This window comes from Mycosarcoma maydis, chromosome 12 (genome assembly GCF_000328475.2).
Source record: "Mycosarcoma maydis chromosome 12, whole genome shotgun sequence".
NCBI lineage: Eukaryota > Fungi > Basidiomycota > Ustilaginomycetes > Ustilaginales > Mycosarcoma > Mycosarcoma maydis.
In genome coordinates, this window is record NC_026489.1 from 294,231 (window position 1) to 319,531 (window position 25,301).

The 25,301-nt window shown below is 52.4% G+C and overlaps 10 protein-coding genes across 10 annotated transcripts; 5 read left to right on the plus strand and 5 right to left on the minus strand.

Annotated features, from left to right (window-relative positions):
* Positions 1-990: 990 nt before the first annotated feature.
* UMAG_04189 (uncharacterized protein) lies at positions 991-2,949 on the plus strand (the record flags this gene model as incomplete). The annotated part of the gene is made up of 1 exon (XM_011392374.1): positions 991-2,949. The coding sequence occupies one exon, from the start codon at positions 991-993 to the stop codon at positions 2,947-2,949; it is 1,959 nt and encodes a 652-aa protein (XP_011390676.1).
* Positions 2,950-3,206: 257 nt separating this feature from the next.
* On the minus strand, positions 3,207-4,145 carry UMAG_04190 (uncharacterized protein; the record flags this gene model as incomplete). Its single annotated transcript, XM_011392375.1, has 1 exon — positions 3,207-4,145. One exon carries the CDS (start codon positions 4,143-4,145, stop codon positions 3,207-3,209), a length of 939 nt encoding a protein of 312 aa, XP_011390677.1.
* A 2,777-nt stretch (positions 4,146-6,922) lies between these two features.
* UMAG_04191 (putative AAA family ATPase peroxin) lies at positions 6,923-10,351 on the minus strand (the record flags this gene model as incomplete). Its single annotated transcript, XM_011392376.1, has 1 exon — positions 6,923-10,351. The coding sequence occupies one exon, from the start codon at positions 10,349-10,351 to the stop codon at positions 6,923-6,925; it is 3,429 nt and encodes a 1,142-aa protein (XP_011390678.1).
* Positions 10,352-11,833: 1,482 nt separating this feature from the next.
* Positions 11,834-13,150, plus strand: UMAG_04192 (putative translation termination factor eRF1; the record flags this gene model as incomplete). The annotated part of the gene is made up of 1 exon (XM_011392377.1): positions 11,834-13,150. One exon carries the CDS (start codon positions 11,834-11,836, stop codon positions 13,148-13,150), a length of 1,317 nt encoding a protein of 438 aa, XP_011390679.1.
* A 414-nt stretch (positions 13,151-13,564) lies between these two features.
* Positions 13,565-15,808, minus strand: UMAG_04193 (uncharacterized protein; the record flags this gene model as incomplete). Its single annotated transcript, XM_011392378.1, has 2 exons — positions 13,565-14,753; positions 15,051-15,808. The coding sequence occupies 2 exons, from the start codon at positions 15,806-15,808 to the stop codon at positions 13,565-13,567; spliced, it is 1,947 nt and encodes a 648-aa protein (XP_011390680.1).
* Positions 15,809-16,296: 488 nt separating this feature from the next.
* Positions 16,297-16,826, minus strand: UMAG_04194 (uncharacterized protein; the record flags this gene model as incomplete). The annotated part of the gene is made up of 2 exons (XM_011392379.1): positions 16,297-16,636; positions 16,735-16,826. The coding sequence occupies 2 exons, from the start codon at positions 16,824-16,826 to the stop codon at positions 16,297-16,299; spliced, it is 432 nt and encodes a 143-aa protein (XP_011390681.1).
* A 1,263-nt stretch (positions 16,827-18,089) lies between these two features.
* Positions 18,090-18,887, plus strand: UMAG_11125 (putative uridine-monophosphate kinase; the record flags this gene model as incomplete). The annotated part of the gene is made up of 1 exon (XM_011392505.1): positions 18,090-18,887. The coding sequence occupies one exon, from the start codon at positions 18,090-18,092 to the stop codon at positions 18,885-18,887; it is 798 nt and encodes a 265-aa protein (XP_011390807.1).
* A 472-nt stretch (positions 18,888-19,359) lies between these two features.
* UMAG_04196 (uncharacterized protein) lies at positions 19,360-20,829 on the plus strand (the record flags this gene model as incomplete). The annotated part of the gene is made up of 1 exon (XM_011392380.1): positions 19,360-20,829. The coding sequence occupies one exon, from the start codon at positions 19,360-19,362 to the stop codon at positions 20,827-20,829; it is 1,470 nt and encodes a 489-aa protein (XP_011390682.1).
* A 990-nt stretch (positions 20,830-21,819) lies between these two features.
* Positions 21,820-23,385, plus strand: UMAG_04197 (uncharacterized protein; the record flags this gene model as incomplete). Its single annotated transcript, XM_011392381.1, has 1 exon — positions 21,820-23,385. One exon carries the CDS (start codon positions 21,820-21,822, stop codon positions 23,383-23,385), a length of 1,566 nt encoding a protein of 521 aa, XP_011390683.1.
* Positions 23,386-23,730: 345 nt separating this feature from the next.
* Positions 23,731-24,738, minus strand: UMAG_04198 (uncharacterized protein; the record flags this gene model as incomplete). The annotated part of the gene is made up of 1 exon (XM_011392382.1): positions 23,731-24,738. One exon carries the CDS (start codon positions 24,736-24,738, stop codon positions 23,731-23,733), a length of 1,008 nt encoding a protein of 335 aa, XP_011390684.1.
* Between the last annotated feature and the right edge of the window lie 563 nt (positions 24,739-25,301).

A 25,301-nucleotide genomic window follows, 5' to 3' on the forward strand; every position in this document is an offset into this window, starting at 1 on the left:
GTCTTGCCTGGGACCTTGCGCTTCTTGAGGTAAGAATTTGTGCTCGCGTGTCCGGTTCTGATCTGGGCCAGGATGGAAACCTGATCCCTGGGGAGATGTTTATATAGTGACTGTTTTTCGTGTTTCACGTTTGCTGCTGTTTCTCAGCCACGAGCGATGAGCGTGCAGAACTCACGATTCACGATTCGTGATTCGTGATTCACGATTTCAGTCTTAGGGATGGAGACCAGAAACGATGGTCTAACATTGTCGAAGAAGAACCTTGTAGCACAACTTTGCATGTGTAGCGTATAGGCAGTCACAGAATCGTGAGTCGTGAGTCTAGGTCAGTCACGAATGTGGAATCGATACTCGTGACTCGTGACTGAGAGAGATCGATGCCGCGTTGGCGTTGGCTGTGATTGGTGGTGACCACCAAATTATTCCGCGGACCACGGATTCTGCTAACCCTATCGCTGTCGTACCGCTCATTCGTGATTCCGATGCGGCGTGTGGTCTACCAACTGCCCTCCAAGCTATGGAACAACCGCGGGAAATGCAACAGCCTTTTTTCCGGCGTATCGCCCCAAATACTTATCGCCCCAAATACATGCTCAGTAGCAACGGCGTCTTGGTCGCCGGCGCAACAGGCACGAATCGTGAATGCTGAGCTGATGACAAATGCGGAGATATTTGAGTGCTGTTCCCAGCACTGTGGTAGCTGGCTCACACAAGCGTGAAGGGTTGCCGCTTCTTCAAGTGATTGCAGGCGTCCGAGTCGGCACTTCTATTCTCTTTACCTTTCCATCCCGCTGTCAACGTTCTTGTACCCGAATCTTACTTGGCCGCATCACTGCCATCCTTCCGTGGTCGATGACCAACACCTTTGATACATAAAGAGAATCGTTATCGCCCTGTATTGCTGGACTTTTCGCTTCAGGCAAGGATTCTTCATCCCCTCTCGCGTTCATCTCAAGGATTGTATGACCAACACACAACCAGCTCAGCATCATGTCTTTTGAAGTGACACTGTCCTCTGCCGCTGAGCAGATCTTTGCGCTCCTCCTGAAGCCCATCTCACTCATTCGCGCCTACCCCATCACATCTTTCTTGGCCTCGCTCGTCCTTGTTCCACTCTTCCTCGTCCTCTCCGCCGCACTCTTCTTTTTCGGCATTGCAACATGGCGCTATATCTCTCTGCACATACTTGGCACAGACATGTACTCTCACATCCCGCGTCCCGCACGAACCGACCGCTACCCGCTGCTTACTGGCCATCTCGGATACATTCGCAAGAGCCCGCCCGTCGAAGGACATCTTACCTTTCATCGCGAACTCAACACCAAGGTCTACGTCTATCGCGGCTTGTTCTACTCTCCCCGACTCATGATCTCCGATGCTAAAGCGATGCTTCACATGCTGAGTGCTGCTAACTCGTACAACTACGAAAAACCTGCTTCGACACGGTTGGTGTTGAAAAACTTTCTGGGCGAAGGAGTTCTGGTTGCCGAGGGCGATGTGCATAAGAGGCAGCGCAAGATCTTGCAGCCGGCGTTCAGTGTGGGAGCTATCCGAGAGTTGAACCCGATCTTTATGCGGTATTCGAGGGACCTTGTCGAAAAGATTGGTCAGATGGTCGATCGATCCAACTCGAACGCCAAAGAAGGGGGTGTGGATGGTGTTACGAGGCCATTTGTTGCTCAGTCGAGTTATGCGATGAAGGCGAGCAAACCAGGCGAACCGGTCATCGATATCGGCTGGTGGTGTATCCGTGCAGCTCTCGACATCATCGGCGATGCCGGCTTTGGCTATCATTTCGAAGCTCTCAAGGTAGACGTTGATCCTTCCATCGTGGTCAGACGAGCCGGTGACGAGCTCGGTGATGCTTTCAACACGCTGTTCAAGTTGTCGCTCAAGATCGACATTGTTCGCTTTCTGCAACTGTACCTGTCGAATTTCAAGTGGCTGAAATGGGTCAACTCGATCCCTAACAAGCGCAAGTGGGCAACTGATTCAGCCTATGGCGAACTGGAAAAGGTGTCGATGCAAATCGTTGATCGCAAAAAAGCCGAGATTCGAGGTGAGATGCAGGACGAGATCGAAGCTAGAGGTAAGACCACGTCAAGCGATGCATTCACCAAGGCCGACTTTGACGAGAAAGACTCGGTCTCCACGAACGGTTCTGCACCAGGCAAAGACCTTTTGCATCTCATGATGCGAGCCAACATGGCCGCCGATGTGTCACCCAAGGAGAAACTCGACGATGCCGAACTCATCGGGCAGATTACTACACTGCTCATTGCGGGACACGAGACAACCTCGAACCAAACAGCCTGGACGCTCTGGTTGCTGGCACAACAATCTTCGGTCCAACAAAAGCTGCGAGACGAGATTCACGACCACTTTGGCCGCGGAATGGAACGCGATCCGGGATACGACGAGTTGATGTCCATGCCGTACCTCGATGCAGTATGCAAGGAATCTTTGCGTGTCAACTCTGCTGTTCCCAGCACGATTCGAGTGGCCAAAACTTCCGCCGACGTCCCTCTCTCCAAACCCTACCCTACACGAGACGGGCGTGGCACGTTCAATTCCATACACATCCCAGCAGGTCGAGAAGTCATCATCCCCATCACCCTCATCAATATCGACGACGAAATCTGGGGCCCTGACGCTGCCGAGTTTGTCCCTGAAAGATGGCTCGACCTACCCCCAGCTCCCCGCCAAAACGGCCTGCCCATGCACCTGATGAGCTTTATCTCCGGACCAAGAGGCTGCATCGGCAACAGATTCGCGCTAGCCGAATTCAAAGCTATGCTCTGTCATCTCGTCGGAAGCTTCCACTTCGAAACCGTTCAAGATTGGAAGGTCGAGGCTAAGCAAACCGCCGTGATCCGTAGCAGGGTTGTTGGCCAGGAAGACGTTGGTCCGCAAATGCCCTTGCGCATCTCGAGAATTCCAACTGTCTAGCATTTTCACACACTTGACGCAGCCTCAACAAATGCAAAACTAGCACAAAACGAGAACAAAAGCGATCAATACGAGAAAACATGTGTGGGGTATTCTGAGAATTGTCGGGCCAAGACAGGGAGCGTGAGACACATAAGACAGGGGAAAACACACCTACAACAGACACGAATCAGAATATGTCGTGGAAAACGAGGCGCGACATGCTGGTAAAACCGGACGAGAAGGAAGAACTTTTGCAATCAACAGCCGCTAGAACCCTACTTGCTGCCGCTGACGGCCGCGTCAACCTTCGCCTCTACCTTCTGCGTAGTCTCAGAGGGAGGGCTAATGATGGCCTTCTGAAGAGCAGGCAGCGACTGCTCTCGGACAAATTTGATCACGTTGAGGAAACGAGTGCTTGCGGGCAGCTCGGGGTTACGAGCCTCCTTGCTGAGACGCTCGTACGTCTCGGTGAAGGTCTCGATGACAGGTCCGACACGCTTGCGGCTCTCGGCGGGCAAGCTGTGCGCAAAGCTGCGAACGCGCTCGAGCTCGGCAAAGATGGCATTCGACAGACCTTGAGCCTTCTCGGTCGCCTGCTCACCCTCCTGTTTGCTGCGCGAAGAGATGGTCTCGAGAGTCTTGGCGAGATTAGCCTGTAGTTCCTTGACAATGTCGGTCGCGCGCTGAAGGACAGCGTTCTGGTTCTTGATCTCATCAAACTTGGAGGAGGCTGTGTCGTAGGCAGGGACGATGTGCGAATCGTAGGCAGACTTGGCGGGAGTGTACAGACGCTCTCCGTACGCCTTTTGAACGGCGGCAGCGTAAGCCTGGACGAAGCTTCGTGCGTGGTCAGCTGGAAGCTTGGCTACATCGATGAGCTCCTGTGTGTTTGCTTGGAAGGGGTAGCTCCACTTGCTCTCGGCAAAGTTGAGCGACTTGACAGCGAGCGAGTCGACGTAAGCAAGCTGTGGGTGGATGCGGTTGGTAATGGGCTCGGCAGCTTTGAGCGACGAGTTGATGAGATTTTCACCGTAGCCGTACGTAGTGGCGAGAAGCGAGTGCGATTTGATGGTCGACTGAGCAAACGAGAGCGAGTCAGAAACCAGAGGCACGGAAGCAATCTTCTTGAGAGCCTCACTGTGGTCAAAGGCGACCTTAGAAGGCGACGAAGAAATGCCGTTGGTAGCGGGCGAAGATTGTGTGGCAGCGGACATTGTGGGCACGGATCGTGTGTCGATGAGACAAGGCGATTGGGGTATGTGATGGTGGTGTGAGGGGAGGGGATCAACGAACGACGACTAAGAAAGCAATCCCTAGTGAGCGAGGGTAAAAGATTCACTGTTGGGAAATGATGAGTTTGATAAGCGATCAGAAGCAGATCTTTATATTCTCAGACTACAAAGCAAGGGCTCTTCTGGGCGGAAGGGAACAGTTGAAAGACCAAATCTGTGAATGGCGATGTGCTGCCAATTGCGATAAGGGCGCGACGAGTGTGGCGCAAACTGAAGGGTGCAACGCACGGAGCCTGCAGCAGCGTGCAGCGTTCAACAGCGGCGTGAAAAGGCGCGTTGAAAATGCAAGCGTCGGAATCCTCTCCGACAATCACGAATCACGAATCGTGATTCACGATTGAGATTACTCACGACTCAGCCAAAGGCTGTGCGGTGTGCTGCTTGGATAGTCACGAGTCGTGTTCAAGGCTTTACATAGCTCGGCCAGTGCGCAGCTGTGGATTTCATGTAGACGCCACGCTTCGGCAGCAATTACGCTTGCACTCTTCACTCCTCTCTCTTTCGCCGTGAACTGGCGCGACAAGGAAAAGTTTTTTTTTCTGTCTGAAGCAATCACGCGCTCGCTCTTGAGCCTAGAAGGTGGGGAGACCCGCAAAGCTTGAGAGTTGACCGCGGATTCTCCATGCTAGCGAATCGCACAGAACCAATGGGAAACAGATCGGACAGAGTTTCGAGGGGTTGACCGGGCTGCGCAGGAGCATAGATGGGCTGGGAAAAAGCGAAAGGCGTGCGTGCATTCATGACGAAATTTTGTTGCGGTGCTTTCAGAATCATCTTTTGGTTCATTCACGCCGACTGTTGCGCAAGAACGCGAATGGCAGCACCAAGCCGCAGAGTGGCGCGAAAAGATCGCCGATGTCTGATTGAAAACCGAAGAAACGTGGGTTGAAAGCCAAGCGCGAGGACGCGCTTGCGTGCAAAAGGTGTGCGATTGTGCGTGGGTGTGTAGGAGAAGATTGCCACTGTTCAGAATAATCTTGGATTTTGTGTTGAAAGCGGTCGAAGAGAGTTTGAAAGCAGGCAGAGTTCCGCCAATAGACGAGATGTTCGGTTCGGTGATTTTGGTCTCCCCTTCAAGTGCAGCTGCACACGAACACAGACACCACTCGGCTGTACACAGAATCTGGAAAGTGCTAAGCGTGGACATCTATGTAAGCTATTAATAATATTTTATATCAAATCTGATCATTCGTGAAATTTTGAACTCTTCTTACGTATGTACACTCACAACTGTATCTAACTTAACTAGTTACTCTCTACTGACGTTATAGATTGGAATCGCCATGCGCCGCTGACGCCCAGAAGCAACCAAAATAGAGTTTCTTCTCGTCACCCGCTTATAGAAAGTTTCACCAAATTATTCTTGGTGCCGTTGAAAGGGTCGTGGGTGTTCGCTTTCGACTTTTCAACAATTCGCCACATCTACATGATTCGATGGGAGACGCCAAAGACACAGCTAAGCGCCCAGATGTAGCGGTGCTCCGTCGAACTCTGTGGTGTGAAAAGAAGCAGTGAAAAGCCAACAACTGCGTGGGTGCATCGTGTGCATCAACCACCCTGCACACCAAATTTTAGCTAAATCACCAACTGAACGTGAAAGAGGGCTGAACGTACGTCTGGCGGATGAAATCTTGTTTTGCTGCGGCGCGTCCTGCGCGTCTTTCTGGTGAACAACAAATTAGACTGCCGGTGCCTTGTGCACTGGCACTTTATCATAAGCCTTCTGATTCTTTCGTGATACCCACATGGAGCAATATGTGTTCGCGATGCACAAACCCGAGGGTCAAGACTTTTTCTTCCTGCTTTCCAATTCTCGTTCGGCAAAGTCCGGCATGAGGTTAGGGTGAGAAGATGATCGTTCTTCTGCAACATCGTATGTATGAAGCCTCTTTGTGATTGAGCCTGCTTTGATTTGAGCAGGCACGCAACGTACCCGATTCGTGGCAAGTGCGCAGTGAACTACTCGATGGCTTATGTAGGCATGCTCAACAATCTGGGACAATGCGGACCAGGACTGATGAGATCGTCTTGAAAACGCGGCTCGCTGACGGTGACAAAGAGATATCGCCGATCAGCAATAGCCGCTCCTGCTCAGTCAGACGTTGCAGGAAAGGCCAAGTCGTTATCAGTCTCGGATCTATCAGCTGCCGAACAGCTCGTGGAATGTGGAATTTCAAAAGTTCCTTGCAATTGCAACACGCTCAGGATTTCAAGAGACCTCGGGTGTCTCGACGCTGCTTGAAGCTGCACTCATGAACCAGTAAGGTATAAACATTCTTGCTGGCGATCAGCTTGCTCGTCTTTGGTGCGGCAAGCGGTTGCGGCTCATGTTCTGTCACCATAGCTCTGAGGCTCGAATTCTAGGCAGGCACGCAGAATTCCGCGTTCATGTACTGCCGATTTGGTTGCACTGAAACTCTGACCTCAGACTACCAAAACTTGATAGCACGTGGTTCCAATCATGATCGTCTGGTTGGCAACGTTTTCCGTGAGATCTAACGTCTCGGAGAACGTCATTCATTTCGGTAACCATCCGCAGCTGTTTCACGTGTCAGTTAGGCGTCCCTCAGAGATGCTCAATATGTCGTGCCAACTTGTGACCTGATCGTCCCGATTCTACGGACACTGTCCAACACAAGGTCGATCCGTCCAAACAATATGATTCCGCGCTTCACGTCTCTGATGCTTGCATGTCTGGACTACATAAGGCTGCTTCTGGCCCCGATCTGCGTGCTCGCCTCACCATCCGGGAAATTTCCATCTCTATCGCCTGCAAAAGTCCTGTAGATACCTCGCAACCTTTGCTGCTCTTCCAGTGGCACACTGGGGCGTGTGCTCTTGATCGAAGTTTCTAGATGCGCTTCGGTGACCAGCGTCTTGCTCTTCTTTGTCTTTTGCTCCGTGCCATTGTCGGTGTGAACGCCGTTAGGCGCAGCAGAAGTGAGGTGAGCAGGGAGAATGCGTCCAACCTTGGTCGTTGGCTGTTGACAATTCTTGAGCACCAGCTCAAGCTTCCGTGCCAACGCCTGCCTCTCTGCCCCGCTCAATGTCTTCTTGGCCCCACCAATAGTGGTAAATTTGACCGCACCATCCGAATCGTCTTTGTCCTGCTTTCCCTCTCCATCTTTCTCTTCGACCGCAGCGATGGATTCGTGAATCGCCTCCAAGTGAGCGTTGTACAGCAATGCCTGCAGATCGGCTCCTGAGAAGCCCTCGGTCCTCGTGGCCCACTTGTCCAAGTCCACGTCAGGATGCAAATGCACCTTTCTCGCAATGGCCTTCATAATATCCACGCGATCCTCCAACCCGGGCATATCGCACAGCAGCGACTTGTCCAAACGACCTGGCCTCAAGAGCGCTGAATCGATCAAATCCGGTCGACTGGTGGCAGCAAGCACGTACACGCCATCCAATCCTTCCGCACCGTCCATCTGTGTCAGCATCTGGTTGACCACGCGATCCGTCACGCCCGTACTGTCGTGACCACGCTTCGGCGCGATCGAGTCGAACTCGTCGAAGAACAGCACGCACGGCTTGGCTGCTTGTGCTCGATCGAATAGATCGCGGACAGATTTTTCGGATGCTCCGATGTACTTGTTGAGGATTTCGGGTCCTTTGACGCTGATAAAGTTGAGTCCACATTCCTTGGCGACGGCTGAAGCGAGCAGCGTCTTACCGCATCCTGGGTAACCATACAACAACAGACCGGAACGAAGTCGCAACGGACACGAGGCGAAAATTGCTGCGTATTTTGTGGGCCATTCGAGTGTCTCGCGAAGCACACGGCGCGTTTCGACCAGCCCACCAATGTCGGACCATGCGACAGAAGACTTTTCCAGCTTGACGTCTCGCAGTGATAGCGGGGTGAATCCATCCTGTGCTTGCGTAAAGTCGTCCATGGTGATCGATAGCGCCTCTCCTGCCTCTGCGGAAGAGCTGACAATACCATTCGCAGCCCCGTGTTGCTTTGCATCTTCAGCAAGCCCGTTGACTGCAGGAAGCGCTCGAGTTGCTTCACGACCCTGCTCTGCACTGCGAATAGCTGCCTGATGCGTCGCCCTCTCGACAAGGTCGCGCAAGTCGGCTGGCAAGTACCCTTCTGTCTGCGTCGCCAAAGTGACAAAATTGAGATCCGAGACCGCGTGCTCCCCTTGCTTGTTTGCGTTCTTGAGCTTCTTGCCCACCAGGTGAGACAGGATCTCTCTTCTGCCATCTTTGCCCGGTGGCTTGAGCTGCAAGTTATCCAACCACAGGTGACTCGAGTTCAACAAGCTGTGGACGCTGGTACTGCCCTGTGCAGTGGCAACTACAAACACAGCAAAATCCTTGACGCAGTCCCTAACCCTTGCAACAAAGGCTTCGGCCAGCTGGCGGGATCGCTGCGAATCGACATGCTCCATCTCGGCGGGGATGATACGATCAATGTTGTCGAGGATGAGCAGGCTGGGTGCTTTCCAGGCTGCATCGTTGAGCCATTCGGTGAAGCGAGCGCGCAGTACAGGCACGCGTTCCTCGCTGTAAGGCGAACAGTCGAAGTAGGAGGTGGCGAGACACAGGCGATAGTCGGACGAGAGATTGGCAGCAAGTTGCTTGGCGACCACAGTTTTTCCAGCACCAGGACCTCCGGAGAGAAGCAAGCTCGACGAGCCTTGGAATGGTCTGGCTTCAGCAGAGGAGCCAGCTACTGCCTCAAGAGCACGTGAACGAAAGCAGGTCGAGATGACATCTTGTGCATCGCTGAGGATGCGGTCGACACCTGCTAGATCGGATCCGTTTTCTTCGTTTGCTTCCAGGGACGAAGAAGGCGTGTTGGGCTGTGCTGCCACCTTGGCCGGCACTGACTTGGCGAATCCGGGTGGTGGAGGACCGAAGCGGACAAGATCGTAGTCCTGAATACCAAGCTGTTCGCGCAGACCTGCGCCAACTAGTACGTGTCGTTCTGGCCATGCTGCATCCGTTGGCACTCTGGCACCTGGTAGATCGTCGGCATTGACGAACCTCGCACTTGCTGTTGGCCTCACAGGCATCGTGTTTGAAGTACTGGCTGTATCTTTGTCGCCGTCATCGTATCCATTTGTGGTTGTTGCTACAGAGCTCTTGTCTCTACCTGCATTCGACATCTCCTGAGCACTGTTGTTAGTCGGACACGAGACTTTGGTGACGGAGAGGCGAGTATCCGGATAAACTATTCGCAGCTGTGAATAGCCGACAGCTGAACTTGGTGGTACAGCGACGCTTGTAGACAAGCTGTCGAGGTGGAGTCCCTGGGCAAAGCGTTGAGGTAAGACACGCCAGAGCAGCTTAGGGAGCGTCTGCCGAAGAGCTTGCACCTCACTTTCGGCTCCGGCTCCGTTTAGGGCTGGCCTGCTGGTTGGTTGCAAGGAGTGTTCCTCCTCCAACGATGGGTCTACGGCCTTGTTTCGCAATCTTGGAGCAATTATGACTTCAGTATCAGTTGAAAGGCGAACGGCGATGGCGGCGGCAACAGCCTCTGTGTCCTCGTTGTCCGGCTCAGCAGCGTCTACCGCAGTGGTGGTTGGGGTGGTCGAGTCGACGCGGAAGCGAACAAGCGTGTTTGCACCCCTGCCAACATGAACAGTGATGACCTGGTTGGTGGTAGCTGCACGCACTTGGCCGAGCATGTTGAGTTCCACTTCTTCGGCATGCAAGCTGAGGATCTCCCAGTCGTCGGCAGACAGCGGCGTCACGTCAATCTTGATGGCGGTGGGAAGAGGCGGAGAGCGGAGGAGACGCACCGAGCACGTGGCGCCGTCTGGCAAAGGTGGATGGAACGACGCTGCGAGAGAGGGAGAGATGTTGAGAACATCGGATGCGGAAAACTTGCCGTTGGCGGATGAAGCGGGGTTCTGCGAGAGAGAGTTCGCTACCGAAAGCGGTGCTGCGCTCATGCCTGACCATCCTGCATAGTACGGAAGGGCATTCTGGCTCGAAGATGGTGTGGGATGAATCTCGACAACGAGCGACTGTGGTGGGACGGCAAGGTCGACCAGTGGTGCATAGAGGCACATGGGTAGATGGACTAGCGACGACTTGAGGGTGGTATCATATTGAACCGTGACAATCGTCGACTTGGCCGATCGACCTTTTGACTTGGACGAGCGCGACATGGCCGTGGTAATCAAGACAAGCGCTGCGTGAGTATCTGCGATGCTGGAAGGTGAGAAAGTAGAAGAAGAAGATCAAACACGTTTGCAATATGTTCAGGCCGCGGGAGTGTGTAAGAGTTGAGCCTAGTGCATGATTTTGAGCAAAGGAATGGAGCTCGAGTTGTGTGAGGCCAAGAAAGTCTCTGGTGCCAAACTGCAGAGAGGTATTCGGCTTGATACGTCTACAAAGGTGAGATCGAAGCAGGTTGAGGAGGAGGAAGAAAGGTGGACTGAGCGTCGGAAAGTGTGAGTTGGACGGACAAGGGACCCCGCATTTGAGAATAGCGAAATGCTCTGGGAGGTTCTGTTTCTGGCAGAGTGATGACCGATGAGACCGGCAGGAAAGCTGCTTTACCAACCGGCCGCTGTATCCGAACAGCGATGAATCGTGAATTCCAATCGCGAAGTGAATCGTGAATCGTGAATCTGTGAATCTGTGAATCACGAATTGGTCTCAGTCGCGGCAGACCAATGATGATTGCGATGTTTGCTTTGCGTTTGTCTGTCACATTGAGCTGTAAGACCGGAAAGTGATTTCTAACCAAGCAAGATACAGAGATACACGCCGCGCCAGGCAAGCGAGACGAGAGCTACGAGTTTGAAAGCCACTCGTGACTGGCGCCTCTCGTGCTGTGTGCCTCCTTCTTGAGTCACGATTCGCGGGCGGCTGCATTTCCAAGTGTTAGAGCCTGCAACCCATCGTGATTAACGTGATTAAACCCCGATCGAATTAAGTCATGAGTCGGATCGGCATAAGAGTTTGGATGTGCAGTTTTTTCTGGTCGAACAGGCAGAAATTGCTCGCACGTCGCTGCCAACTCACGACTCGTGACTGACTGAGTGACTTAGCCAAGTCAGAGTCACTGAGTTTACAGTCGTCGTGAGTTGAACAAGTCGTGAGTTCACAATCACGAATCGTGAATCACAGAATGTAAAATGGTGAATAACCAGTTGTGAGTCCGTGAGAGCACCTCAGCTGTGCTTAAAGTGATTACTCGTGACTGGGCGGCGTAGTCTTGAGTTTTGTGAGCGTTTCATTTGATTCGTGATTGATTCTTCATGTTTCGTACTCTCACGTCTCAGACTAACTGGATCAATTTTCGGTGTGCTTTGATCTTTTCTTCTCAGGTCAAGGAGCCTACGAAAGTATCGGCAAACTTTGAAAACTCAGTCACGAGTGGCCAAGACAACCTACCTGCTCACTCTGGCTCAACAGATATTCGTGATTGGCCGTCGCATCTTGTGCACATCTCCACCATCACCGTACATCACTAGCCATCAACCAGCAACGCTGTCTGCTGTTTATTGTCTTTCAGCAGCAATCTTTGCCAGCAGCACCGCTCAGAACACGGTTGCATCAGCCATCTACTTTTCTCGGTCTCACTCGGCAATCGATTCTAGCATCTCGATTCTTGCCACTACTTAACTCCTCTCACATACACAATGGCTAACGCACAAGACGCCGCAGAGGCCAACATCCAGATCTGGAAGATCAAGAAGCTCGTCAAGCAGCTCGATGCTGCTCGCGGTGCTGGTACCTCGATGATTTCGCTCATCCTTCCACCAAGGTCTCAGATCTCCCAAGCTTCCAACATGCTTACCCAAGAGTACGGTACCGCTTCCAACATCAAATCGCGTGTCAACCGTCTCTCGGTGCTTGCCGCCATCACCTCCACACAGCAGCGTCTAAAGCTCTACAACAGAGTTCCCGACAACGGTCTCGTCGTATACTGTGGCACCATCCTCACCGACGAAGGCAAGGAGAAGAAAGTCAACTTTTCCTTCGAGCCTTTTAAGCCCATCAACACATCTCTTTACCTTTGCGACAACAAATTCCACACCGAAGCGCTAAGCGAGCTTCTCGAGGCCGATGCCAAGTTTGGTTTCATCGTCATGGACGGTAACGGTTCGCTTTTCGGTACGCTTTCGGGTAACACCCGTACAGTTTTGCAGAAGCTCTCGGTAGACTTGCCAAAGAAGCACGGTCGTGGTGGTCAGTCAGCGCTTCGCTTCGCCCGTCTACGTGAGGAAGCGCGTCACAACTACGTTCGAAAGATTGCCGAGCTTTCCACCCAGCACTTTATCACCGACAACAAGTGCAACGTCGCCGGTCTCGTTCTTGCAGGTTCCGCTGATTTCAAGACCGAGCTCAGTCAGTCCGACATGTTCGACTACCGTCTTCAACCCAAAATTGTCAAGATTGTCGATGTCTCGTATGGTGGCGAGAATGGTTTCAATCAGGCTATCGAGCTGGCCGCCGAGACGCTGTCCAATGTCAAGTTCGTCCAGGAGAAGAGACTCATCCAAAAATACTTTGACGAAATCTCCATGGAGACAGGCAAGTACTGCTTCGGTCTGGAAGACACCTTCAAGGCCTTGGATCTTGGTGCCGTAGAGACTTTGATCGTTTGGGAGAATTTGGACGTCACACGCTATGTGCTCAAAGACAGTGACGGCAGCCAGCAGGTTTTGATGCTGACCAAGGAGCAGGAGAAGGATCGCAGCCGCTTCATGGATCGTGCCACTGGCGAGGCCATGGAACAAGTCGAAGAACCCATGCCACTTCTCGAATGGCTTGCAGAAAACTACCGTCAGTTCGGTACTAACCTCGAATTCGTCACTGATCGATCGCAAGAGGGTATGCAGTTCTGCAAAGGATTCGGTGGCATCGGTGGTATTCTGCGATACAAGGTCGCCTTCGAGGACATGGCCGTATTCGAGGACGAGGACGAGTTCATGAGCGACGACTCGGACGACTAAGCGTGTTGCATGCATCAACGGATCACACACATTCTTGCCCCATCATGCTACGGTGACGATACCCTTTCCGCCTGTCTTGCTACTCCCGTTGCATCCGCATCTGCATCCGCGCCAGCACCAGCATTTCGACCTCATTTCGATGCATCTCGAGCAAAAGCAGCGTCTCAGCAGGCAAACACACTCTGCGTTGCCTATTGGCATCCAAGAGCAGTGATTCTTCGCCCGTTCCTCTTCAACTTCGTATCCGCATTTATCGCTCGTTCTATGTCATCCACTCCGAGTCGCACACTCTGTCGCGAACTCTGATATTCAAGCAACTGCAGCGTTGTGTGCATTTTAGAGTGTGTTGATGATGTATCCGTGTGGTCAAGCATGCAATCTGGCCAAGAAAACTTTCGTGATTCACATTATTGTCTAAGCAGACGTCTCATCGAGACGTTGGAATTTTGCTTGTAGCCAGTTCCTGTACATCTGCTTCCTCTCCTTACGGTTCACGATCAATCGACGATCAATAGCCATCTGTGTGGTTGCAAAGTCGTATCGTTTGGCTTGTTCCTTTTGCACTACTGCTGTCTCTATGCTTTCTTGAGCACTATCGCCGGCACCTTTCGAGGTAGGATTCAGGCTGTCCTCTTGGACTCGTGCATCGGTTTCTGTCGTGGTGTTGGTGGTGGTGCTTTGTGGCTCAGCATTGAAAATACTGAAGAGCTGTTCAGGCTCGAAAAAGTAGACTCGCGTACCGTCACCTCTCAAGTAGAAGTTGTCCTCCAACATGCGTCGTTTCTTGAATCGCAGTTGAGGTAAATCGTATCTTCCGTAGTCTCTGAAGAGCACGACTCCGCCGGGTTTAAGCAAGGATTTAATGTTGCTTACAGCTTGAGACCACTCGTTTGGATGCAAGGCGGAAAACACAAAGATCAGAACGATGATGTCGACAGATCCGGGTTTCAGGGATGGAGGTAACTCGGTGGGGCTGGAAAGGTCCCATACGTCAGCGTGACAGGTGGCACCGCCAGGGGGCGAAGCGTAGAGCGGATTGGAACGGACTACCGTCACTGCTTCTCGAGAGTAATCGCATGCATGTACGACCAGCTTTTCGTTCTGGTTGATCTGGAGTAGTGGGAAGACCGTGTTGCCTGCACCACACCCTACCTCCAAGACAAGTTTTTTCCCAGCATCCGCATAGCTCGCTGCCACCAATTCGGGAAACTCCAAGTGCAACCATTTGCGATCTTTGAAGAACCGATTCTCGTGCGAAGAGTAAAACGTATCCCAAAACTTGGCCGGCGATGCATGGTAAGAAGATGCCTCCTCCAGCGTAAGTTTGGTCTCAGCTTGACGAGCGAGGGTCGCTGCGACCTGGTCGTAGTACGACGCTGGTGGGGTGACGTGATCCCACGCATTGTGAGACCAAATATCCGAGTCGGTGGTCAAGAGGCGTGCTCCGAAGACGTCCGAGCCAGAGGCTTCGGGAAGCGAAGCCAGAATCGCCTCTGCTTCAGCGGCAGATTCTGGTCGCAGAGTTCGAGGTTGCATGATCGACGCTGATGATGAGGTTTTTTTCTTTAGTGATGAAGAGCAGCCGATTGACTGTGTGCTAGAGCTGTTGTAGGTAAGATCAAAAGGCACAAGATGTGTTTAATAGCAAGTTCAAAATGTGGATCGGATCATAGAAATCACAGGCACCGCAGTGCTGTCTTGATGTACGCAGGGGAAACGTGATAGAAGGAGACTGCCTATTGCATGCGCTTTGGAGTAGTGTAGTCAATCCAAGAGCATACAAGACGAAATCACAGCAAAGAATCGCCCTTTGTGTCAAACTTGGGAAAAGGTTGGGTATCATTTGGGGTGCCCCGCCCTGGTGCGAGGTGCGATGTGCGTGGTGCGTGTGAGATCTTACCCTTCTTGTGACTTCTGCTCTCCGCCCTCGAGCGCAGCGATGCCCTTCAATACGATCGGCTCCAGTCCTTTGGGCATACTCAACTTCAATGCTTCCTGCTTGCCCAATTCGCTCAACTTGCGCCACGTCTTTTTGATGATGTCGACAAACTTTTGTTCTGTATACTCTTCATGTTGTCCCGCAAACAACTCTAACTCGTCTTGAAGGAAGACAAGCACTGCAGCGTCTTCGAGGAGTTGGGTTCCCAAATCACCCGTAGGCTTTCCTGGATGCAGCTCGGTTTTGCTTACCCACTTGTGAACCCAGTCGGCGCTTGATTCGTCGACGCCGGCTTGCATGAGCAACTGCTTGGCGCGGTCAGCCTGGATCTTGTACAAATCTCGTCTCCACTTGAGGTATCCTGCTTTGCCCTCGGGGTAGGAAGAGCGTGGAGTGAGGAAGCGTTCCAGATGCTGACATCGTGCAGCGATGCGCAGAAGCTCGCCGGTCCGAACGATGGATTTGACATCGGACGTGGAAGAGGGTGAGACGAGTGCTGCGAACTCTTGGTATTCCGACGTCTCGAGTCGCAAACCGATCAGATGCGAGGCCCAATACTCCATGCTGTCGGCGTAGGTGAGTTCGTCCACCTTGGCCATCTTGATCTTGGTTGCATCGTGCTCAGATGAGTGATCACGAGTGCGGGCAAGATAGGCAGGATCGTTCTTGTGGCAGTCATCGACGGCTATCCGCGCCGCTTGAAACGCTTCGGTCGACATTTTGTACCAGACAGCGTCTAGATGAGTGAGGCTATCGAGGTTATGTGGGCCGATGGGAAGCAAGAACAGATAAGAAATTCTTGTGTGCTGTTCCATGTTGGACAGAACTTGCTGCCTGCGTTCATCATAACTTACATGCAAACCAGTCAAATTGCCAAGATTGAAAATCACGAATCAAATTTCACAGCCAGTCACGAGTTGTAAAGGCCCGTGGCTCAGACCTTGGACCCTGACTTTGGATCATTCACGAATCACTCGTCACTTGATTCGCCTTTCTCCCAGAGTGTCCTCATATGGCTGGCTGGCTGGCTGGCTGGCTCAGAGCGATCTCAGCTATCGCATCGTGGAACACAATCTCGACTCATTCGTGACCCGCCCTGCACGCAACAGACGTACAAGACGACCTATGCAGGCGAGCCGCCTTGAAAGGCGCCGCGTGGACTATCGTCATTGGCAGAGAGACCGCTTTTGATTCCGTTTGGGCGAGGCTAGCCTGGACCGACCTTGGGAATGTCATGATGCTCGGACAGCGACCCGAGATACTTGTTGAACGCATCCACCTTTTCTTTGTGCGAGGTGCGAGCTTCTTTTGCGATGCGCTGGTGCATGCGCTTTTTGCGAACCTCTTCGAACTTGCGCTCGGCTTCGGTCATCTTTCTGCCTTCTACAATGACACCATCACTATCGATAGCATCTGGCCTTTCGAGATCATGCTCACCGTCGTCCGTCGCTTTTTGTTTCGATGAGGAGCGAGATGCTGATGCGGACGTGGAAGCAGCTGCGTGCTTAGCGTCGTGTAAGAACGAGGATCTCACTTTCTTCTTCTTCCTGGGAAACGACAAACAGCAGATAGTCAAGGAGACATAGAGTCAGTCCGCTGCAAGCTTTGCATTCTTGCACTAAAAAGATGAGAGGCAGGAACTTACTTTTTCTTGTCCTTCTTCCCGTCCTCTCCCTTGAGCTTGAGCGATCCGCCAGGCTTGAAAGCGTATGCCGACGAAGATGATGCCGGAGCCATCGTTGCCCTAGGCACTCGCCTATGCAAGAGTGGATGTGACTGCAACTTTGGTTTAACGATGGTGTTATAAGGGCACGACGAGTGGTTCCTCTGTATTCATGATTGGCAAGAGTAGAAAAGGGCATGCAATTCCCGCAATTATTTTCTCGTACGATACAAAGCTGAGAACCAACTCGACCAAAGTCTGGACTTTATGATGTTTTGCCCCTTAACAAGCTGCTAAGAGAGGATGCAAGATTGGCTTTATACGCTCTTGATTCGATAATATCGAACAAGAACAAGCTGGCCATCGTCAGAACGGCAGGTGAGCGTGTCAGCGTGGTGCAAGGAGGAGGAGGAGGCGGCGGCTGGTGCGGCACCGTGCGACTCGGTCATCATCGAATGAATCACGAATGCTGGAAAAATTGCGTGGATCGCCTAGAAAAAGCGCCGGCAGATATTCACGATTAATAAATTCACGATTCACGATTCACGATTCACGATTCACGATTCACGATTCACGATTCACGATTCACGATTCACGATTCACGATTCACGATTCACGATTCACGATTCACGATTCGGGACACAGGTCCGCCTACAACACCCCCACGACCCTGGCCGAATTACAGTCACAGTCACGAGTATGTTTTTGGGAATCATGAATCACAGAATATGACTGACCGCATTTGTCGTCAGCAGATCATCCCTGAGTAGCTAAGCTCCTTCTTTTTGTCCTTCTCGCTTGCACCTGCATATTTGATCTTCTCGTCCGTCCTCATCCCTGCCTCGTCCTCGCATATGCACGCACACGGATGCTGAGAAGTAAATTGTCGGCAAAGTCCATCCGTCTCGCACGCTTTGATTGCCTCGCAACGCCCGCCACCATCAGGGCTTACTCTTCCAAGCCGCAAAAGAATCATCCTAGTCCTGTTGGATTCGTGGTGATTGCGATCGCTGCGTTTGGTTCATTTGCCTACATCTCTCGCACACGTCACGAGGATCCTCAGAAGCATCTGCGCGAGAAACGCATCCCTCACCCTAACCCACTCATTCCGCCTCGCTCGCAGGAACCGCAGTGAGATTTCGATTTCACACACATCCACATACCGCCGTACTAACTCGACCGTACTACGTTGCACACGTCCGACTGCTTGACTCATCTAACCCACCACCTCTTTTCCCACTCTCTTGTGCTTCCAACAAGCGGAAGCCTAAGAGAGCATCGTCGCATATCGACCGACTTCGCCCAACATAGACTGGTCAAAGACATTGCTCGGCAGGATGGGTCTGTTCGACAAGCTCAAGCACAAGAAGCACGAACCGGTCGAGGCAGCTCCTGCCCCTGCTGCTCACATTGCATCTGCACCCGCTGCTGATGCTGAGACTGGTGCTGGTGCCGTTGAGAAGGATACGCCACGATTCGACTCGTCCAAAGTGACGGTCGTCTTTGTGCTTGGCGGACCCGGTGCTGGCAAAGGCACCCAGTGTGCTCGTCTCGTACAAGATTACGGCTTTGTTCACCTTAGCGCCGGTGATCTGCTGCGTGCCGAACAGCAACGTCCAGGCTCCCAGTACGGTGCCATGATCGCCGACTACATCAAGGAAGGCAAGATCGTGCCCATGGAAGTAACCGTCGCTCTGCTTTCCAACGCGATCGCGGAAGCTCTCTCCAAGCAAGCCACTACCGAAGCCGATCACTCGATCCCTGAAGAGCACAAACTCAAATGGAGCGATGGCAAGGGTCGCTTCCTTGTCGACGGCTTCCCACGCAAGATGGACCAGGCGATCAAATTTGACGAATCAGTATGCGAGTCCAAGTTTGTGCTGTTCCTGCAGTGCAGTGAAGAAGTGATGCTCGAGAGATTGCTCGAGCGTGGAAAGACCAGCGGTCGCGCCGATGACAACATCGAGTCGATCAAGAAGCGTTTCCAGACCTTTGTAGAGACCTCGATGCCTGTGGTCGACTACTACCGAAAACAGGACCGCGTGGTAGAGGTCGACTCGATCAAGACGGTGGATCAGGTCTATGCCGAGATCAAGGAGGCTATGGATCGCACCTTTGCCAAGCTTGAGCAGTAGACAATTGGACGTTTTGACCCGGACAACTCGTCCTCCGCTTCTGAATGGTTCTTCTTCATGTGACAATCACAATCGCAAATATCACAATCGTGAATGTCAATCACGAATGTCGATTCGAACCAAGCCATCCTTGTGTGATGCTCAGTTGGAGCCAACTTTTCAACAAACTGCTGTGCATGCTGTGCAGGAAAAACTTGAATAAGCTGTGGGTTTGAGTTCCGTGGTAAGTTGACTCATAGTTAACCGATAGAATTTGGTGGGTCGTGCGTTGTGCTTGCTGTGCTTGCTGTGCTTGCTGTGCGTGTCTCGAGGCGCGTGTTGGGTTTCAATTTTGGCACAAGCACCAAGGCACAAAAACGAAACGCGGTTGCGAGGTGTTGGTCTTGTCTCGCTTCTAAACTTGGTGAGCTGGTCGTCCTCTTCTTTCCGTTCCATCATCACATCGAACCATCCACTCTGCTACGATCGCCATATGTCTGAATCAGCAAGCTTGTCGAGTGGCGCATTGGCTGGTGCGCCCTCTTCCAGCTACGCAAAATACGCCAGTCTCCCGGACGTCGATACCACCGCACCGGACGTGTACGAATACGAAGGGGCAAACCGCGATTCGAGTCGTGCTGGTCGACAACGCTCGCACAGACAAAGAGGCGATCGTGACGGACAAAATAGCGATTCAAATTCATCCAGCGACGATTCGGAACGCATTGCTAACCGCAAGCATGCGGGCGAGGGTAAAGCAGGCGCCGGTCCCGACGATATTGATAGCTCATCGTTGCGTGTCAACGATGCAGCTGCCAAGTTCAGCGGCGCGACACACCTGGAGGCGAACTCTACGGACTTTTCTGGTCGGCTGCAAGGAAAGAGCAGGAAAACAAGGAAGACGGAGGTGACAAGGCGAAGAGATGCAGGAATTGAAACGACGACTTACGCGCTGGATGGTGAGGTCACAAGAGGTGAAGAATCGGTGGTGGATCGTCTGCGTAGGCTCAAGTTTGAAGCGAGTCAATTGGAGGAAGAACTGGATGCTGCTGCTGTGTCGGACAGAAACACGACAGCGCAAGGAAAGACGTCGACAGAGCAGGTAGACCACGCCGAAGTGGTAAGCCAGCTCAAAGTGCTACAAGACCAACTCGCCAGAATGCCGTCGCCACTGGCATCGACGACAGAGGAGGACAAATTAGACAAGGAATCCATCCGAAGATTGATTCAGCAGATCAAGCAACCGTCTGCCGTCAGCTCTGACGCTGCAGATGCTGCTGTGGCTCCACTTACTGGCACATCAGCTTCGGCAACGTCCGAAACGCGACGCACTGTCGACATGGCACATTTGGAGGCACGACTGTCGGAACTCGAATCCACGCTCGGACTCGAAGAAGTGCTCTTGGACGAATCGAAACCAGTATCACGTCCGGTGCTACCCACACTTTCTCGGCTGGAACATCAACTATCGCTGCTTTCACAGCCTCGACACCTGGACGCCATCAGTCGACGCGTCAAAGTGCTGGTCACCGAGATGGACCGTGTTCACGATGTACGTCGCAAACTTGGCACCACCACCACGGCGGGTGGCGATACCTTGTCAGCCATCGAGCCGTCTTCCACTTCTACACCAGCACTCACGCCGACCGACCTGACCAAGCTCCAACACCTCTTTGACGTATCAACACGCCTTGAGCCTCTTCTTCCGGTGATACCTAGCGTCCTAAGCCGACTTCAGACGCTGTCCGAACTCCATTCGTCGGCAGCCCACTTCGGCAGTACACTGCAGGAGTTGGAAGAGGCAAATGAAGAAAGACAGCGGCAGGATCACGAATTGAATCAATTGTTGCAAAAAATGGAGGTAAATATGGAACAGACCCAGAAAACGGTAGAGGCGAACCTTGTCTCCTTGCAGAGTAGGATTGAGGACGTCGCGGCGAGGTTGGACAAGGTATTACATTGATCTTTGTAGCGGCGAAAGGAGGTGTTGGCTGAGAATGAAAGCTGCGCATCTCTGATCTGTTGCGAAAGCGAGAAGGGTGTTTACGTTGACCGTCTTGGCATGATGGAATGATAGGATTGTGTCGATGAGGAAGACGTTCAAGATCTTGCCCGTCACCAGATCGCATCTATCATGGGGCACAGCGGGATCAATAGCCTGCACGTCAACTCTGCAATGACCATTGTCCTGTTTTTATTTCTACTACACTGATCCTGCAGATCCACGATAGTGTTGTTACCTTGGGCCGTCACACGAACGGCTAATCGCGGATTTGGGTTAAGCGGAAGACGCGGTGCCTTGAGCGCCAATCGTGATTCGAGAGCGTCGAAGATCCATCGTGGATTAGCACTTTTCTTGGCGTTGTTCATGTATGTGTGTGTGTGTGTTTGGGGGGTTTTTTCCCGCTCCGAGCAGGAATTTCAAAAAAGGCTTTTCCGTCTTCTTTCTGACTCGAATTTGCAGCATCGTGATTCGTGATTCTGATTAAACTCACTCGGTTGAGATTTCACGATTGCCACGAGGCAGCCAAGCAAGCACAAATACAGAATCACGAATGTCACGATATGTTCATGCACGAGTAAGTCGTGAGTGCAACAAGGCGAGCTCAGTGGCGAGCGGCGAGCAGCGAGCGATACAAGCTGTCTTATGCTTCTGTGCAAGGAACAAGACCCTGGCTTGATAGTGTTAAAAGCGGAACAACGTGGCTGAGCTCAAGGGTTTATGTATGAATGGGCCCCAATATCCTCGATCCCACTTCCATCATCACTCGATCCAACTTGCGACAGTCACGATTGTTGTTTTCTGGAAACACTCGGTCGTCTTCAAGCAGCACTTGATTGACCTTGGTGCCATCTGGCTCTTGTCCTGTTTCCGATTTTGAAAACGGAAGATCAACATCGCCGCTTCTCCCAACTTTGGCCTGTGGTCTATCCTTCCATCACCAAAGACAAGATGGCGACGGTACCATCATCCCAGCTCGATGTCGAGCACCAAACCGCGGATCACGACCTGAAAATCGACTCGTCCGATTCCACGGACGAATCGTTTATTAGCGATTACAAACGCACCATCCAATCCTCGCCTATTCTCCGCCAGCTCGACGTCGTGGCCTCGAAACTGTCCGTGTTTCGCATCGAATCCATCTCGATCCGACCGCTCATGCTCTCGGAACGAATCGGTCGCGATTGGTGGAGCGTCAGCTTGATTTGGTTCTCGTGCAACGTCAACGTCCTCTCCTTTTCCGCTGGAACGCTCGTCTCGTTGCTCGAGATGGATATGAAATCGGCCATGTTGACAACCCTCTTTGTCGGTGGCTTTTGCTGCATCTTCCCTGCCTACTTCACCCTCTTCGGTCCGAAACTGGGCATGAGGCAGATGATCCACTGCAGGTATTCGTTCGGATACTTTGGTGCGAGCTTGATCAGCTTGCTCAATTTGGCGACCATGCTGGGCTACTGCATCCTCAATTCGATCGTGGGTGGGCAGACGTTGTCAGCCGTTAGCGCCAGAGGCGATGGCACTTCGACCTTGACTCCGGATGTGGGGATCGTGGTGGCAGCCTGCATCGCCCTCGTCGTCTCGTTCAGCGGTATCCGGGTGTTGCACTACTTTGAACGTTTCTTCTGGGTCCCCACCTTGATCTGCTTCGTCATCCTCATCGGTAAGGCCGGTACAGGTCCACAGGCCCTGCATGTCGCTTCCAATCAACCCACCGCTACTGCTTCGTCGGTCTTGGGCTTCGCCGCCATCATCGCTGGCTTCATCCTTTCCTACTCGGCGCTCGTCTCGGACGTCTCGCACTATCTACGACCAGATGTTTCGCCACACAAACTGTTTTGGTCGGTCTACTTTGGCTTCTTCCTTTCGTGCGTACCGTTCATCATGATCGGTGCGGCATTTGCTTGTTCATCGTACGACAACCCGGTGTGGTCGGACGCTTTGTCCGTCTCCTCGGGTCAGTTCTTCCAACTCATCCTCGCTGGCTCGTTGGGCAACTTCGGTCGCTTCCTCGTCGTCTTGCTTGCTCTGTCGGTGTGTGGAAACATTTCGGCTACCATCTACAGCATTGGTCTCAACTTTCAAACCTTGCTACCGTTCCTTGGACCCGTCCCACGATTCGTATGGCCGCTCTTTGCATTCGCCATCTTTCTTCCCCTGGCCATTGTTGGCCATAGCAAGTTCTACGAGACTCTGACGGATTTCACGAGCGTCCTTGGTTACTGGGCAAGTCTATACGTGGGTGTGGTCACCGCTGACCACGTCATTTTCAGAAAGAGAGATTACACGAGCTACAATGCTAGACATTGGAATCGGTGGGGACAGCTGCCGCCTGGCTTGGCTGCTCTAGCCGCCTGCTGTATCTCGTTAGCTGTCGTCGTACCGAGTATTGACCAAGCCTGGTTCCAGGGCCCCATCGCCAAGCGGAGTGGTGATTTGGGTTTCGAAACCGGTTTGGTGGCAAGCATCGTACTGTACGTCCCACTCAGGATGCTGGAGAACAAGGTGTTTGGAAGGTAGCACTGGTCCAACCTTTGTTTTCGAGGCCAGTAGAAACTTGGTCGTGTTGCCATTCTCATGCTGTAACGGGACTTGACTCTCCAAGTTCAAGAGCAAACTTCTCTGTGCTCATTGATCGATAGAGCTCAAGCCAGGTGTATCACTCTCCTAGAGGACAAGACGCTTTGTAAAATGTAGACAAGAGATTCGTTAAGCACAGCACCACACGGTCAAGTGAAGCCTGATTTGAGCATTCCTACCCACTGCTTGCATTACCGAGTTGTCTTTCGATCAAACGAAAATGCGTTACCTCTCGCACTTGCTTCACCCTCGTCCATTTCGTGGTCTAGCCAGCGTCGACGAGCTCTAAAAGAAAAGCCTGAATGGATAGCTCGGATTCTTCGTCCTGAAGATGAAGAACAGCAGACTGAAAGTAGCCAAGAAGATGGCGGACCACACATACACGCCTGCCCTCTGCCTCGTTGGATCCCTCTGAGCCGGCACCAGCACGGTCAATGCGATGAAGCTGAATGCCAACAAGGAGTAGATGGCCGCGACGATCTGCGTCTCCACACCATATTGATTTTGGAATCCGCCTGCAAAGTACTCTGGTTTACCCCCTGCCTTCATTGCGATGTACGGTGCGCCACGGATCGAGTTCCACATGTAGCCAGAGTTGAAGACGATCATGCTTCCGATGCAGAGCAACATCCAGATCGGTTTCGATGAGGTGAATACCCCGGAAAGATGAGGGCCAATGAAAAAGATGGCTCCAGCGACCATGATGGTGCTCGTAGCGATGACGATGATGAGTTTCCGGTTGAGTGGCTGTTTGTAGGTGAATTTAGTGTTGAGCAGTTTGTTGAGATGGTCGGCGACATCTGGTGCCGAGAAAGATCGCTCGTTGAAATCGAACGAGACGTGATCCGGCGAGCCATTGCTGGCCGTTGGCGCGGGGAAAGTGTAGAGTACGGGAGCGTGTTGCAGCTGATACCGAGCGAAGACGCCTTGGGCGCGACTGAACTCGGCCTTGATGAAGACGTTCTTCGACTTGACCGACTTGTTCTTGTTCCACTGCTGGGCGAGCTTTTCGAACTCGGGTTGGAACACTTGACATGGTGGACACTTGATGCCGCCCGTAGTGGTGGTGAGCAATGCGGTGACAGCGTAGTCGCGTGGAACCTGAATGATCTGGGAGAATTCGTTGGTGTCGACATCGATAAATCCCTGGCTCGAAGATTGGATTCGCTTGAAGAGCGCCTCCTGCTCTTTCGCCTGACGCTGTGCAAAAGTGCCAGTGACCTGGCTCAAGGCGAGAAACGACAGCAATGCTAGTAGACCATAGCTGACCAGTGAAGCTATAGATGCCCTCATCTTGTGATGATGACCCAAATGTTGAGGCAAACGAAAAGGATGGCGAAATGGTGCAGAGAGGAGCGAAGAGAGACAGCAAGTGTCGGAAACCGTCGAGGTTCCACGTCGGAGCTCAGCAGCGTCCGTGCGGCGGAGGGCTTCTTCTTCTCGCACGGAACCACGATCTGACAGTCACATACACCAAGTACGCAGTAACACACTAACAAGTCACGAGTGTACCTGTACCCTGTACAAAATCACGAATGTCCGTAGTCGCACGTCGCGGGTATTTTCAGTCTGCATTTCTGAACCACTTTTCTTCAGTGCTTTCTTTTCTTTTTTTAGGCTTTTGTCTTTACATATTCACGATTCACGATTGATATTCGTGATTTGTGATTCGTGATCCGCTTTCCTGGCTCGGACCAAGTCACGAGTTTCCTCAGATGCTGTACACGGTAAAGTTACTTGAGAAAGGGTCCTGCCCCTGTCACGGGCAAGCAATGGTGAATGTGAGCTGTCCAGATGGAGCAAGACCAAGGGTGTTCAACCTACATCAACCCATACTTCTCCATCCTTTTCTTCTT